This window comes from Notamacropus eugenii, chromosome 3, assembly GCF_028372415.1.
Source record: "Notamacropus eugenii isolate mMacEug1 chromosome 3, mMacEug1.pri_v2, whole genome shotgun sequence".
Classification (NCBI taxonomy): domain Eukaryota; kingdom Metazoa; phylum Chordata; class Mammalia; order Diprotodontia; family Macropodidae; genus Notamacropus; species Notamacropus eugenii.
Window position 1 is genome coordinate 361,937,823 of NC_092874.1, and position 17,592 is coordinate 361,955,414.

At 39.1% G+C, this 17,592-nt stretch overlaps 1 protein-coding gene across 1 annotated transcript; it reads left to right on the top strand.

Annotated features, from left to right (window-relative positions):
* The first annotated feature begins 5,877 nt into the window (after positions 1 to 5,877).
* On the top strand, positions 5,878 to 6,429 carry LOC140496923 (interferon tau-2-like). The gene has a single exon (XM_072597341.1). It carries the CDS (start codon positions 5,878 to 5,880, stop codon positions 6,427 to 6,429), a length of 552 nt encoding a protein of 183 aa, XP_072453442.1.
* The last annotated feature ends 11,163 nt before the right edge of the window (positions 6,430 to 17,592 follow it).

Below are 17,592 nucleotides of genomic sequence, written 5' to 3' on the forward strand. Positions count from 1 at the left end.
AAAGGTAAACAGCAAAGAAAAGTCATAAAGGACTTATAAAAGTTGAACTGTTTACATCCCTACATGTAAAGACAATATTAGTAACTCTTGAAACTATTCAGTATCTGGGTACTGGGTGGGATTACACACACACACGCACACGCACACACACATAGAGACAGAGTGCACAGAGTGAATTGAAGAGGATGGGATCATATCTTTAAAAAAATGAAATCAAGCAGTGAGAGAGAAATATATGGGAGGAGAAAGGGAGAAATGGAATGGGGCAAATTATCTCCCATAAAAGAGGCAAGCAAAAGACTTTTTTAGTTTGGGGGAAAAAGAGGGGAGGTGAGAGAAAAACATGAAGCTTACTCTCATCACATTCCACTAAAGGAAGGAATAAAATGCACACTCATTTTGGTATGAAAACCTATCTTACAATACAGAAAAGTGGGGGATAAGGGGATAAACAGGGTGGGGGGGAGGATGGAAGGGAGGGCATGGGGAGGAGGGTGCAATTTGAGGTTGACGCTCACGGGGAGGGACAGGATCAAAAGAGAGAATAGAAGTAATTGGAGGCAGGATAGGATGGAGGGAAATACAGTTAGTCTTATACAACACGACTAATATGGAAGTCATTTGCAAAACTACACAGATTTGGCCTATATTGAATTGCTTGCCTACCAAAGGGAGGGGGTGGGGAGGGAGGGAGGAAAAGAAGTTGGAACTCAAAGTTTTAGGAATAACTGTCAAGTACTGTTCTTGCCGCTAGGAAATAAGAAATACAGGTAAAGGGGTATAGAAAGTTATTTGGCCCAACAGGACAGAGGAGAGGATGGAGTCAAGGGCAAAGAGGAATGATGCAGGAGAGAGCTGAGTGGTGATGGGGGCAATTGGAATGCTCGGTGTTTTGGGGTTGGGGGAGGGGAAAAGGGGGGAGAAAATTTGGAGCCCAAAAATTCTGTGAAAATGAATGTTAAAACTTAAATAAATAAATTAATTAAAAATAAATAAAAAAACGAATGAATGAATAAATAAATAAATAGATAGAGAGAGAAAAGTAAATGGGGTCCTTCCCTTCAGGATCTCTCATGTGTGCAAGATGCTGTGAAAAGAAAGGGTTGCTATAATAAAGGGAACCCTTATGTGGGGTGTTTCTTCACTGACATTCTTCCTTCCGTGTCATACTGCTTACCTTTCATAGCATTCAATTTAGGATATTATGGAGATTTTTTTCCTCATAAAGTTTCAGTTTCAAACCTCCTACTTTTAGATTTTATGAATTTTTCTCTTTCCTGATCAAATTTCACTTCAGCGAATAGTCTTCTGTGCTCACTCTACATCTTCCCTCTCTCATGGAGGGGAAACTAGTAGGGAAGCATTCAGACCATTAATGGCTACTTACTTTCCTAGCTCTTTAGACACACACAGGGGAGATGCTGTGTCTTGGTTTTGTGTCTCACCAGCCTCATCCATTGTCACCTCTGCCTTCCTCTTCTGGCTTTACGCTCCACTTATGCCTTATCTGCATCAGGAAACTCTTTCATCTTCTCAATGAATCATTAACACAGAGACCTGGATGGTCCACACACTACCTGTGCTCTCTCCAGCGGCCCTGCTACAGCTCCCTTTTAACATTATGGGCACTTGGGAAATCTGGGTTAAAATGCCTATTTGGCTCCATTTAGTTACTTTCTGAACATGTATTTCTGTAGCAAATCCACAAGAATTATGAGCTGAGGATTGTAGACATCATCCTTTCTACTTCAATTTACCTCAATTTCACCAACTCTGTCCTGAATCTGTGAGTTAAGTTTACTTCCCTAAGCCCTCTGATTTGTTTTTCTTCTCAACAACAACAACAAAAAAAAAAGTAAGGAAAGAAATAAATTTTATGGGAAAAACAAAACAAAGGAAAACAAAATAATGCATGTAATTCAATCTGTAGTCTTGCATGGATATTTATCTGCCCCTCATGTAATATGAAATGCATTAATACGTTTTTTAAAACGATTGAATCCTTGTATGAAAGTCCCTAGTTTAGAACGTCACGAGAAAAGTTTCAGCCAGTCACTGTCTTAATGCAAGTTTCATGTGAGGGAATTGGGTCCTAAGAATGTGAGAAGGAATGAGAAATAATCACTTAGAATTACCCTTAAATGCACAAATTTTCATAGTGTTTTAGCTTTGGGGGTTACAAACAAACAAAGAAACTTCTAGGGTCTATTGAAGTGAACCACTCGTTAGTGACTCGTACAAATGAGATCTTTTGCAATAAATGGTGAATGTTGTTGGTTGAGGAAATTTACTCCCTGAAGTGACTGAAGGTCCTTCAATCTTTGTTGAAAGCCCAAGTACATTTGTCTAGTTTCTAAACAACACATGACAACTTCATCCAGTAGATGGCAGCATCATTTCAATCAACTATGCACTGGTTTTTGTAGAACCTTGGCCTCACATGGAATAAGAAACTTTAGGTGGGAATTGACTATTCCAGCAAGGAACATGGGATCATTTGGAGGGTGGGAAGATTCTTTAAATTTCACCCTATTCTGGTGTTCTTGTCTCCAACAAGATGACACCACACCCTGAAACATTCCCCCATGTTATTCCTTCTCACCTCTGGCCCTCCTGGGATGCACAGGGCACTGGCTTCTCAGGGCTTACTGATGTGACCAAGACAACCATTGCAGCTATGAAAGCATCTTCAAACTCTGTCTCCCTTGACGTCCATCACTCCCTGGCTACAGCAATCACTCCTCAGTGTCTAACGCAATGACCAGTGAGGAAGTCCACACACACAATTTTATTCCTTCCTTCCTTCTTTCCTTCCTTCCTTCTTTCCTTCCTTTCTGTTTCTTTATTTCTCTCTCTTTATTTTTTCTTCCTTCCTTCCTTATTTCCTTCCATTTTTCTTTTCTTTCTGTGAAAAAGAGTGGACAGGCATGGATATATTATGATTACTTTATCTCCTCCCTCACTGACAAGCTAGGAAGCCAAAACAAACCATTTTTTTTGGTGAGAAAAAGTGGACAGGAATGGATAAATTGTGATTACCTTATCTCCTCCTCTCTCAAATCCTGTAAACACATCCCTCTTCTAAACTTCCCCATCAGAATCAAAATTTTGACATTAATTCTTGACTCCAAAACCTCACTTTCCCCCATGCCATATGCCAAATCAGTTACCAAACCATGTCATTTCTAACATCACAATATCTCTCATATATGTCTCCACTCTACTTATCCAGCTACTTCTAGAAGAAACTCTTGCAATAAATTCCTAATGACTTCCTCTGCCTCCAGTTTGCCCTAATGTCATCCGTGCATTTTCCTCAAGCATTGACCATGTTAATAAATGTCAGTAATTCCCTAATGTCTCTAGGATGAAACGTTATTTTGTCTTTATTTTACCCTTTTTTACTTGTATTTCTGTCTATCCTAAAAATCCATAATATATATGCATGTATGTACACATGTATGTATGCATATTTTTTTCCTTTCTTCTTTGGAGGAAGGAATAATATGAGTATGGAATATTCCAATATTCAATCAGAATCACTTAATTTCTTGATTAACCTTGGTAAACTTTTTTCTCTTTTTTGTTTATAATAAAATAATGATAATAGGTAGCATTGACATGGCATCTTCTATGTACCAGGCATGGCTAAGGATTTGGATATATAATTTCATTTTGATCCTTCCAAAAATTCTGGGAGGAAGATGCTCATGTGACAAATGAAGAATGAGGCAAATCCAGGATAAGCGATTTGCCCAAGGTAATGTAGCTTTAAGAGTCTCAGGAAAGATTTGAACTCAGGTCTTCCTGACTGCAGGCCTAGCACTCTATCCATTGGGCCACATAGATGCCTTTGTTACAAAGGACAGCTCACTAAGATGAGGGAAGGAAATAATTTTTTTTCCATCATAAATAGACAGATACACACACAGAGACATATATATATGTATATACATATATTTATGTATTCATATATAACGGTGATAAAAACATGTAAATAAATGTTAGTTCTAAAAATGGGTTGTATTTTGGAAGGTAATGTAAGAAGACTTTAAAGGTTCTGGACCTGTGTCAGGTGTCTGCATCCTATTATCTGGAACGTCTTTTCCTGCTCCTACATGTTGCCCCCTATGCTTCCATAACATCAAAAGATCATATAACAATTGCTATGGAGACATGGCTATAAAGGTCCCTGTGAGCCCTTCTACTCAAACACCCTCATTTTACAGATGAGGAAACTCAGGCTTAGAAAGGTTAAGTGACTTTCCCATGGTCACCTAGGTAAGAAGTACTAGAGACATGATTGGACACAGATCATCCAACTCCAAAGCCAATCTTCCTTCCACAGAAACCCAGTGAGGCTATAGGGATGCACATTAAACATGATAAAAATGAAAGCAGAAAAATTGATTTTCTACTCTTGCTACTTGTTTCCCCTCCACAAAGAAAATCTTCGAAAGCTCAAGTGATGGAACAGATGAAAAGGAAACTGAAAGCACATTAAATGTGATGAAAATGGAAGCAGAAAAACGGGTCTCCCCACTGAACAGATGGAAATTCAGCTCAGTACAGAGAATGTGGATTGGAGCCAAGACAAGCCACAAGCCAAGAGTACAACCAAGGCAGATGAAGTAGATTCTAAGTGACAACAAAAATTGTCAAATCTCTCCTCTCCTACAATCTAAGCTACCCAAAACAGGCCTTCAACAGATCCCCCACAACAGTAGTGGGACGCTGTTTTCCATGTTAACAAGTCATAAAGGGAAATCTATGAGACTGAAATTGCCCACTTTTACTCTGCCATATAGACAAAATAAAAATTATTTTTATTTATTAAAAATTATTAACAAGACTTTTTGGACTTGTATTTTGAAAAGTCATCCTTGATTAAAATGAAGATATAGTCATACCTATGTTATTTTTGATCCAATTTTGTCTGTCCCATACAACAGGCCTGAATCACAGAATATGGGTGTTAGAAGGGGGCAAGAACCTTAGAAATTATTTCAGTTCAATACTTCAGTTTGAAAACCTAATATTCAATAATAGTGTGTTCTCAGGTTCAGATACACACACAGAGAGCTGTCTATTATAGGCACGGTATAGTGGAAGGAAGAAGACAGAGAAGGTATCATAGAGGAAGTCACAGTTGGGCACTGAACATGCAAATGCCAAGAGATGGAGAAAAGCACTGCAGACACACAGCTACAAGGAAGTAGGAGATGGCAGGATGGGACTAAAGTAGTCAGATTTGGACCAAAAGTGAGTTAGAATACTTAGCATCTGAGTATTTTGCAATAAGTCACTTAAATCTCTGAGAATCTTGGGTTTTCATCAATAATATCAAAATAATATTAGTTTCCTGTGTGTTCACAATAGTTTACAGAAGTATATTGTAAACCTTAAATCTGTGCATACATATAAATTATTGTTATTATTGCAATTATCACAATACGATGGGCAAAGGTGGATGAGGACCTGAACTTTGGTGGGTTCAATCGGCAGGAAAAGGACAGGCAGGTGGAAGGAGCAATTCCATAGGTGATGCTGATGAGATTCTGTAACTGACCACACTTTCACCACCATGTGCTAGATGCTGGGGAGATACAAGATTGCCAGAATAGATTTAGTGCTGAATTTAGGGGCCTTTTTACAAATAAATCCAATGATGATTTTTTTATGGCATCTTCTAAAAACCAATGTGGAAAGTAAGTAAAAGAAAGTAGAAAGTGCTGGGAAACTCCATGCTAAGAAATGACAACTGCACTTAATACTATTTAAGAGAGAGTGGCTTAGAGGCCAGATAACCCAAGAAGCTGAGACAAAGGCTCACTGGTCTCCCAGCCCAGCCAAACTCAAACTATCTTCAGTGTCACCATGACCTCCTGGACCTTGTTGCCAGTTTCCCTGATGTTGCTCTGCTCCAGCATCCTGGGCTCCCTGGGCTGTGACCTGACTCAGGCCCTTCTGGAAGACTTCTCCCTTCTGCACCAAATGAGCACATTTTCATTGGGGCCATGTTGGAAGGACAGGGCCAGCTTCAACTTCCCAAAGGAAGTCATGGAAGGCTGCCAACTCCAGAGGGAAAATGGCACAGTCATTGTTCATGACATGCTCCAGCAGATCTTCTCCATCTTCACCCTGAATGCCACTTCTGCTGCTTGGAATCAGACCCAGCTCATACAACTGCTCACTGGACTGGATCAGCAGCTGGAACAGCTGGAGAGGTGTGTTATGCAGGATGTAGAGTGGGAAGAGCCTTCCTTGGGAAGTGAGCATCCCAGTCTGGCCCTGAAGAATTACTTCCAACGGATAAGTAAATACCTGCAAGATAAAGAGTACAGTCACTGTGCCTGGGAAATTGTGAGAGTAGAGATGAGGAAGATTTTTCTGTTCATGAGCAAACTCACAAGAAAACTCAGGGACTGAGGATGAAGAAATGGCCTCTCCAAACACGTCAGCTCCTTGACCAATTTCCTGTTTCCAGCATTCCATAATTTAAAAGGACAGACCTTTCTGTATCATCTGAAAATCTTCTGAATTCAGAGTGTTGTTTTTATGTTGTTTTTCTTGAGAGGCAATTGGAGTTAAGCGATCAACTTAGAGTGACAGAACCAGCAACTGTCAAGTGTCTGAGGCTAGATTTGAACTCAAGTCCTCTTGACTTCCAGGCTATCAACTGTGCCACCCAGTGCCACTCACTGGATTGTTTTCAAAATAATTTAAGTTGTTATTTATAAAAATGTAGGGTCTAACAGTACAGAATAGTTTTATCTGTACTCAGTGGCAAAACAGTTGTAATGGTATGATTGAGACTGATATTTATTATATAATATTAATATTTTATGTTTATATAATATTTATAACGATATGTGTTCCTGCTGGTCATTATTATTCATTGAGATGAGTATGTATTTGTGTGGTATTAATAATGTCCTATTTTTATATTAAATCTAATTTTTGAAAAAACCTTTTGTCTCATTAGTTTTACTAAATAAACTCTCATTGAAAAGATCACTAGATGTTCCCAAGGGAATGGATAACAGATTCGGTGGAAAAATTCAATCCAAGCAACATTTATTAAGCACTTACTATATACAAGGCAATGAAGGAGATGCTGGTAACACAGTGAGGAAGAATTGTCCAGTTACTTCCCTCAGAAAGATAATAGTTTCATGTAGGGTTTCTTCACCTAAGATCCTTAGGGTCTGTGGATAAATTTCAAGAGATTTTTGAATCTGAATAAGAAAAAGATTACACCTTTAATTTCTCTAAACTCTAATTACAATTTAGCAGCCTCCTGAATGCCAAAAAATAATTTATTCTGATGAGTCCATAGACTTCACTGTATTTTCTAAGGGACATTAAGCACGCAAAAATAAAGAATCTCTCTTCTCATGGGAGTATACAACAGGTACCCAAATACATGTGATCCAATAGAAGATGAAATCAAGGCACAAAGATAGAGGGCCAAAAGCAGATGGTCCAATATGATATTATAGGGGAGAGACCACCTTTAGGTGAGAGTGAAGAGCAGTTTCCTGGAGGTTGAGGCATTGAGATTGGACGTTAAAGGAAAAATAATATGCCAGAACTGTTCTTTGTCAGATGCTCCAGCAGATCTTGCTGGTCAAAAACAAACCCCAAAGCCTAAAAAAAGTTTTTAGGAAGACTTTTATTAAGTTGGTTCAGCAGAGAAGAGAGCCAGAAAGGTGTGACTCCCTCCCGTGAATCTCTGTTAAATTTCATATTATGAAGAGTTCAGACAAGTATGTAGGATGAGTGGCCTGCACAAATGTAGGTTGCTTGAGATGCATATCAGCATGTAAGTACAAACATTCAAGAAAGATGAAGATAAAACACAAGCTATTGGGGAGCCCAAAACACAAGCTGTTTGGGTAGACCCAAAGACCTAGTTGGGCAGACCCAAAACAAGCATGCTGCCTTCTCTTGTCTCTGAGGTCAGCCTCATTTATGATTTGGAATTAGAAAATTTCTGTCCACATAAAGTGTGATCCTTAAAAGGGTGTTGAGATACCCAAGGGGCTGATGATTCTCATTAGTGCTTCCAATGAGAACAGGACCCTCTGTTCTCAGCTGCCTATGTGACTATATCTCCCAGTGCATCTACACCTGCTGCTGTGTCTCATCTTCTGTCACAGGACTTTCAGACAGGTGAAATGGTAAAATGGTAATATGATATGGGTGATGTCTTTTGATTACTGAGTAAATTAGATTTAAGTGAGGTAGGATGAAAAATAAATCCACATAAATCACCAATATTATCAGATATTATCAAAAAAGTCCAAACAAAAGTGATATAAAAAGCAATTCCATTTGAAGTAACTGCAGGTATTATAAGATTCCTGGGTTTTTTCCCCCCGATAAGACCAGAGGTGAAGGAAGAATGTTCATTATCAGTACTATTATTAAATATTATGCTAGAACTACTAGCTTTAGCATTAAGAAAAAAGATATTGAAGCAATTAGAATAAGGAATAAAGAAAGAGAACTATTGCTTCTTGAAGATGATATGACGGTATATTTAGAGAACCCCAAAGAATTCAGTAAAAACCACTTAAACAATAACTTTAGTAAAGTTGCATGATAGAAAATAAACCCATGTAAATCATGAACATTACTATGTATTGGCAGAAGCATCCTGCCAAAAGGAAAAGAAAGAAAAATTCCCTTTTAAAGTAAATGCAGATAATAGAAAATACTTGTAGGTCTACCTACCAAGACAAATCCAGGAAGTACATGAATACAATTACAAAACAATTTTTATACAAATAAAGACAGATTGAAGCAATTGGAAAAATATTAATTGTTCATGCATAGGCTAAGCCAAGGTAACAAAAATTTCAATTCTACCTAAATTAATTTATTAATTACTTGCATGCAATAGCAATCATAGTACAGAAAAATTGTTTTATAGAGTTAGAAAATAATAAAATACATTTGGAAGAAGAAAAGATTAGGAATACCAAGGTAATCAATAAAAAAAATATGAAAGAAGGTGGTCTCGCTATATCTGATCTCCAAGTATACTGTAAGGTGGTAATCATTAAAATATCTGACACTGGCTAAGAAATGGAGTGGTAGATCAGTGGAATAGATTAGGTTCACAATACACATTAGTAAATGATCATACTCATTAGACAATATTTGACAAAGCAAAATATTCAATCTTTTGGGAAAAGAATTCAGTATTTGACAAAATTTTAACCAAAATTGCTGGGAAAATTGGAAAGCACTTTATAGAGTAGCATTTCACACTATATAAAAAAATAATGTCAAAATGGGTACACGATTTAGAAATAAAGGATGATGCCATAAGCAAATCATGAGATCATGGAATACTTTACCTATGAGATCTATAGTAATAGAAGAATTTATGATGAACGGGTGATAGAGAAGATCATGAGAAGGAAAACATAATTTTGATTAAATGAAATTTAAAACCTTTTGAACAAACAAAACCAATGCAGCCAAAATTAGAAACAAAGCAAGAATCTGGGTGGGGAGGAGGATCTACTACAAGTTTCTTTGATTAAAAATCTCATTGTTCAAATATACAGAGACTGATCCCAATTCCTAAGTCAAAGTATTTGAAGAGGAAGTTTTCAGAAGAAGAAATCAAACAATAAATAGTCATATAAAAAATACTCTAAATCACTATTGATAAGAGAAACGCAAAACCATACAACTGTGAGGTGTCACCTCAGATCTATTAGATTGTCAAACATGACCAAAAAGGAAAAGGACAAAGGCTGGTGGGGATATGGAAAAATAGGTACACTAATGCACTATTGGTAGAGTTGTGACTTGTTAAGATACAAGCTCAGTTGTCACTTGAACGGTGTTGGTCAGGTAAAGGTGAGGGCTTCTTGTAACCACCAAGCTCTCATGAGGCCCCCCAGAGAACAGCTGGGAACTGAGGGAGTGAGACATGAGTTATCTTGTTCTCCACCTCTTCTCAGTGGAAACTTGCTGGGGAAAGCATCCCACCCTTGAGATTGGTCCCTGATCTGAGCACACCTTTTGTTAATTGACTAAGGGGCTGAGAGCATGCCTGGCCCAGGAGCAAACTATGCACCAGGGAGAGCTTAAATGGGGACAGGAAAGCCTGAGGAGGAGGGTTGTTTTTCCTTACTCCTCAGGAAGGAAAGGTAGTTCCCACAGGGAGAATTTACCCTGCATGCTGACATGTAGCTTGTATCTGGAATAAAGCCTACACCTCTGTTGGACTCTGGAGGTCTCTTATCTCATATGTTTATCTGGCTGATCACCAAAGACTTGAGACAGGTAAGAGGACCCAGCAGCACACACCATTAGGCTGGACAAGAACTGGTCCAATTATTCTGGAGAACAATTTGGAACTATGCCCAAAGAACTATTAAACTCTGTTTGATGAAACAATACCACTACTAGGTCTCTGTCTTAAAGAGATCAAAGCAAAAGGAAAAGGGCCTATAGGCATGAAAATACTTATAGTACCTCTTTTCATGGTGGCAAAGAGTTGGAAAGTTAGGGGTTGGCCATCAGTTGAGGAGTGGCTGAACAAGTAATGGTATGATTGTGATAAAGTATGATTGTACTATAAGAAATGACAAGGTGGGGGAGAGGGCTGTGGTTTCAGAAAAACCTAGGAAGACCTATATGAACTGATGCAAAGTACGGTGAGCAGAACAAGACAAACTTTGTACAGAGTAATAGTAACATTGTAACGATGATCAACTGTGAAAAACTTAGCTACTCTGCTATGATCCAAGACAGTAACAAAGGCTTCAAGATGAAAAATGTTATCCAGCTTCATAGAGGGAACTGAGAACCTCTGAGGACAGACTGAAGCATATTGCTTTTCACTTTTTTTTTTGCTTTTCTTGAAACATGCCAAATATAGAAATGTTTATATGTCTTAAATTATAATAGGCATCATATTACTGCTTGCCTTCTCAATGGTGGGAAAGGGCTGGAGGAAGGAAAAGAATTTGGAACTCAATATTTTAAAAACAAATGTTAAAAAACCAGTTTTTTTATAGATTTTCAATCAAGAGAATTTCTACACCAGCAATGAAACCAAAGCACCTAATAAAAAGTAAACAAAAACAGCAAAATTACACTGTCACTAAATAGACAGTATCCTTTAAGACAGTACATTAAGCAGTTCATCTTTCAGGTCTACTGGATTTTGTGTTGCCTGTAAGTGTGAACACTTTTCATGTGCCAATGGTGAGTGGAATCATTTTTGCAGATGTTTTTGTATATTTTGTACATTTTTTTTGTGTTTTGACCGCATAGTGGTATTCCCCACCTGCTGTGATAATCAGGCCAGGTTTGGGTAAGCAGACAATCTTTAGGCCACCTTCTCTAGCCCCTTCCTCACACCAGGAGGTGAGTAATGGGATCCTTAAAAGGCTGTTCAGACACCCAGTAGATAGCTGCTTGAAGTACAGATAGACTTCACAACTTGTCCATTTACCTAATGCAGGACCTTAACTCTTCTCACCTGAATTAGTGCCAGTAGCCTCCTAATTCATCTCCCTTATCTCAAGTCTGAAATACCACAACAATCCTTTAAAAAGAACTTAAAGCTGAGTTTCAGTTTCCTTAACAATAATTCAGTGCTTTCCTCTCAAATACTCCATAAGGAAGGTAGGGAAGGAGTTATTGTCTTCACTTTAGTGAAGAAAATGGAGGTTTGAAAAGCTAATGGGAGCCCCCTGTCACATCTGAGCCAAACTAAGGGCACGTGTCCTTGTGATTCCCAAACTAGTACACAGAAAACACTAGGCTTTATTAAGTTAAGTTTTTTCCTTGAGAATTCAAAACAGCTCAGGGAGATCAGCATTTTAGTTCATTTGGCTCTGCTCAGCAATCTTGTCACGTGGCCAGTTTGTAAGGACTTGACATTTTCTATGTCTGTGTTTTCCTCCCATTCTGATCCTGTTTCCTTTTCATTTATTGAAATCATCACTTCCTTGCTATCGTCAGCTGAGGTCTTCTGTCAGCAGTGGATGATTATGTAAATCAACATCTTTTGTTTTACTGATTCTTTCAAATCCCAGAGAGAACTTCCATCTGATGTCTCATTTTACCTTTGGTTGCTTTACTTTTTGGTAATTGCCAGAAACTAGTAGAAAGCCTAGACCAAAATGCAGGTACACTCAGAAGCTGGGGGATGCGAACCAAACAATTGACAAGCAGATCACTTCAAAGGGCAGAAGTAATAAAAGTATAAATATCTAAAGGCAATAAAAAATGGAAAGTGCAAGACGTCTCTCAGAATTGGAAAGAAATCAACTGTGACTCTTTCCTTTCTCTAACATTCCCCACAGTCCATCAGTTGAAAAGTCTGGTGCAGCCTGCTGCATTTTACAGACGAGAAAATTCAGAGATGTCAATAACTTCACTCTAGGTCATACGTATAGGTCTAACAATAGGAACAGCATTTGAGCCCAAAGAGATGGGCCAATGCAGCCAGTCTCTTTCCATGAAGGAACCCATCTACTCTGGATCCACATATTCTCTGAATGGTGTGAAGTCCTGGGAAAGCCTGGACTTTAATTAGAGAGGTTAGATTCTCCTCCCTCACACTATTCAGTGAATTACACACCTATCCTCAGTAAAAAATGTTTAATGCTTTGGCTTTCAATTATTCCTAAGGCCTCCCCAGAGAGAGAAGTATAAAAGTGCTCAGGTTACAGTATAAATCAACTATGGAACAGGTATTTATTTCCTACATACAAAAGAAATATTAAACCCAAAACACTCAAACTATCCAAAACACTTAAACAGTATGCAGGAATAAATGATAACTGTAATTATACTGCCCCTGGAAACTGACACTTAAAACTTATTAGGTGGCTATAGGGCAATTTGTGGGACTGCCAAATAAACATTGTTACATTTCACCTAGGCTCTGTACTGTCCCCTTAAAGTCCATGTCTACTGTCCAGCCAGTACTATCCTCTTCTTGTCTCTGGTCATTTTCTTGTCAGAGATGTTTATGTGTCAGCATAAACTGCTCCTGGTCCATCAGATGGATTTAGGACTTCTGGACCTCTCTGACTTACAAACTTAACTCTGAACCTGGATATGTCTATTTCTAGATCAATACTGCATCACCTATTCAGGAAAGGGATCTGAGAGAAAACAAGGCAGATGGGAACTCCAGATCAAGGAAGCCTAGTTGATTCCCTTGCTCTAGTAGTGCTGTGGAAGTGGTCACTAGATAGTCCAGGGAGGGGGAAGTTAACCACCCCTCTACATCCTCTCATGGGAAGTCTACTGAAAGAGAATTATTTGCCACAAAAAAGGAGTCTGGGAAGAGTTGGAGCAAAGTGCCTAGCACAAAGGAATTGTTTAATGCTTGCTGACTTGAGTTGGAGTCCGCAACAAAAATAGGGAAGTTTGGGAGGAGGGCAGATGAGGAAATGAGTTCTGTTTCAAAAATGGTGAGTTTGAGATGACTATGGAACATCCAATACAAAATGTCCTACATACGCTGATGATGGAACTCAGATACATATGTATATATATATGTGTGTGTGTATATATATATATATATATTATATATACATATGTATGTATATATAATATACATATATGCATTGTATATATATATTTATATGTATTTAATATATATAGATACATATACATATATTTATTATACATATATGTACAAGCTGAGAATTATCAGCATATAAAGGATAATTAAATTCATGGGAACCAGTGAGATGTTCAAGTGAGAGAATATAGAGAGTAAAAAGAAGGGCCAAGGACAGGATGTGGAGGTCCCCATAGCTATGGGAATAATGCTGATAATCCAGCAAAGGAGACAATATAGGAGCAGTCAAGAAATTAGGTGTAGAACCAAGGGAGGTCAGTGTCACAAAAATGCAGAGGGGAGAATCCATCCCAGAGGAAAGCTTGGTCAGCAGTATCAGATACTGTAGAATTTTCAAGGAGGCTAAGAACTCAGAAGTGTTCATCAAATTTGAGAATGAACTGATTAGGAAAGATTTCTAAGCCACATAGGGATCAGCAGGATTTTCTCCGGTCCTCTTGACCTCTCAAAATTCCCCAAAAGAAGAATCATTTATAAAAGATAAAGTAATTGCAGGTCTCTTTAAAGACTAAGATATCAAAGCTCCCAAAGAAGCACTTACTTGTGAATTGGGCTGAATGACTCAGGATTCCATTGCATAGTTCAGCTTAACTTTCAGTTGTGTCCAGGGGCAGCTAGGTGGTGCAGTGAATAGAGCACAGTGAAGGAGTCAGGAGAACCTGAGTTCAAATCTCATCTCAGACACTTGATACTCACTAGCTGTGTGACCTTGGGCAAGTCACTTAACCCCAATTGCCTCATCCTGGGTCATCTCCAGTCATCCTGATGAATATCTGGTCACTGGATTCAGATGGTTCTGGAGGAGAATTGAGGCTGGTGACCTGCACAGACCTCCCTCACTCAAAACAAAGTCAAGTGCAAGTCATGTCATCATTTCTCTGATGGCATGATCTTTTTTGGCAATGAAGGACAAACACACACAGTTGTGTCCCAACTTTCATGAGCACATTTTTGGATTTTTGGCAAAGGTACTGGAGTGCTTTGCTATTTCCTTCTCCAGCCCATTTGACAGAAGAGGAAACTGAAGCAAACAAGGTCAAGTGACTTGTCCCCAATCACATAGGAAGTCAGTATCTGAGGCCAAATTTGAACTGAGGTCTTCCTGATCAGCTCTAGTCACTACACCTCGTAGATGTCACAACAATGATGGCAACCATCTCACCCACTTAAGAAGCAAATGTATAAACAGTAAGTGCTCTATAATATGAGTTACCATTCTTGCTGCCATCATTATGGAAATACTTGAAGAACCCATGATACTGTGTATTACTCAGGTAGTTGGTTGGTTGCTGTCCTTCTTTCTGGAAGAGGACCCAAATGACATCACCATGATAAAGTGAAGTATCAGTGTGTCTGACTGGCTGATCAGACCAATAGGAGCTCTGAATGCTCTATCACAGATTGGGTAAAGATAGTCTATATAAATTTTTGGGGTGGATACTCCACATTTGCAACTCCTTTGTGCTATCTCAATCTTGCTTTACTCCTAGAGCACAGCACCCTTTCTGATGTGGGCACCCTATGGTGAGCGATCCTGTGTCAGTGTCTCCCATGTTGCACAGTCAAATCCAAAATTCTTGAGAGTGTCCTTGTACTGCTTTTTCTGACCACCATGTGATCATATGCCCCATGAGAGATCTCCATAAAATAGTCTCTTTGACAAACATACATTTTGCATGCGAATGTGGGCAATCCATGAGAATCTTGCTCTCTGAACCATAGTTTGAAAGAGTGGCAGTTCAGCTCAAGCAAGGACTTCAGTGTCTGGTACCTTATCCTGTCAGGTGATCCTCAGAATCTTCTAAATGGAAGCAACTCAATTTTCTGGCACGGCGCTGGTAGATTGTCCATGTTTCACAGGCATACAACAATGAGGTCAGCATAACAGCTCTGCAGACCATCACTTTGGTAGTCAGTCTAATATGTCTTGTCTCCCAAACTTTTCTTCAGAGCCTCCCAAACACTGAGCTAGCTCTGGCAATGAGTGCATCAACCTCATTGTCAAAGTGTACATATCTGGAAAGCACACTACCAAGGTAAGTGAAGTTATCCGCAACAGTCAAAACTCCATTTGTTGTAATGGATGATTCCATGTATGCATGCTTTTGTGGTGGCTGATGGAGCACCTATGTTTTTTGGGGGTTAATAATTAGGCCAAAATTAGCACAGGCAGCAGGGAATTTATCTATACTTTGTTGCATCTCAGCTTCAGAGGCTGCATTGAGCACACAATCATCTGCAAACAGAAAATCATGCACCAACACTGCCTCCACTTTGGTCTTAGCTTGTGGCCTTCTTAAATTGAAGAACTTGCCATCAGTACAATAGTTGTTCTTGATGCTGTGTTCATCCTCATTGAAAGCATTTGACAACATGGCTGAAAACATCATGCTGAAAAGCATGGGAGTAAGCATACAGGTCTGTTCCACTCCTTTGGTGACTAGGAAGACATGAGAGTTTTGTGCAATATCCAGAAGGTTGACAAACATGCCATCGTGAAATTGACATACAAAATTGATGGATTTCTCCAGGCAACCAAATTTTGACATAGTTTTCCATAAGCCCTCATGTCTAACAGTGTAAAAGGCCTTGGTCAGATCGAGAAACGTTGTGTACAGACCCCTGTTCTGTTCCTGGCATTTCTCCTGGAGTTGTCAGGCAGCAAACATCATATCAACTGTTCCTCAGTCATTTCTGAAGCCACACTGGCTCTCTGGTATATACCCATCTTCCATGTGAAGGACCAGCCTTTTAAGGAGGACTTTAGCAAAAATTTTGCCAGAAACTACTAAGAGAGATACCTCTCTGTGATTGTCCCAGGACAATCTATTCCCTTTACCCTTATAGAAATGGACAATGGAGGCATCCTTGAACTCCTGGGGGATAATCTCCTCTTGCCATATAACCTGGAAAATCTCTGTCAGCTCTTATATGAGCAATGGTCCCCCTACCTTGGAAATCTCAGCTGGAATAGAATCAGCACCAGGTGCTTTGTCACGTGAAAGGAGCCTGATGGTCTTCAAAACCTCTTCTTCAGTTGCAAGTTTAGCTAAGGAGAGATTAACTTCAACCTGTGGTACATGGTCAATAGCCTCAGTCCTGATTGATGGTATGTTCAGAACACTATGGAAGTGTTCATTCTATCTCTCTAGGATCATGTTCTATCAGCACTGAGTAGTTGTGATGCACCATAGGTTTTTGTCCATAAACAGCTTTCAGGGAATCATAAGAATGCTTTGGATTGTTACTATCACCATAAAACTGAATTTCATCTCCCTTCTTACTGAGCCAGGAATCTTGCATCTCTCTAAGCTTTGCTTGCACTTTGGTTTTGATGGAACCAAATGCTACCTTCTTAGCAGTGGATGAACTATCCTGCAGGTATATCCTGTGGAGTTCTCTTTTTCATTTAGCAGCTTTTGAATTTCCCCATTGTATTCATTAGACCCGTGTTGGTGTTTGTGAGTGTTCTGGCCAAGTTAGCAAATGCAGTGCTGTGTACCAAATTTCTGAAACCTGCCGACTCCTTTGTTGCTGACTATGCCTTGGCTCAACTTTCCCTCCAAGGTAGCAACAAACTGTTCATGATCAGGGAAGTGTTCTCATTTGGGGGTGGCTCTTGATGAATGCTAATATTTAGCTTGGAAAGCATAAGTCTATGATCAGTCCAGCACTCTGCAACACATATTACCTTTGTTACTCTCACATCTTGTCTATCTCTTCTTCTTACAATCACATAGTCTATTATGTGCCAATGTTTGCTGCAAGGGTATTATTGCATTTAGGAAAATGGAAAACAGTGTTGGTGATAAGGTCATGTGATGCACAAATCTTCAGCAGCAAATGACCACTGCTGTTACTGTTTCAGCTCCATTCCTCCGTAGGACTCCCTACCAAGTCTGATATTTTGAGCCTACTCTATCTTTAAAGTCATCCAGAACTAAAAGCTTGTCCTCTTT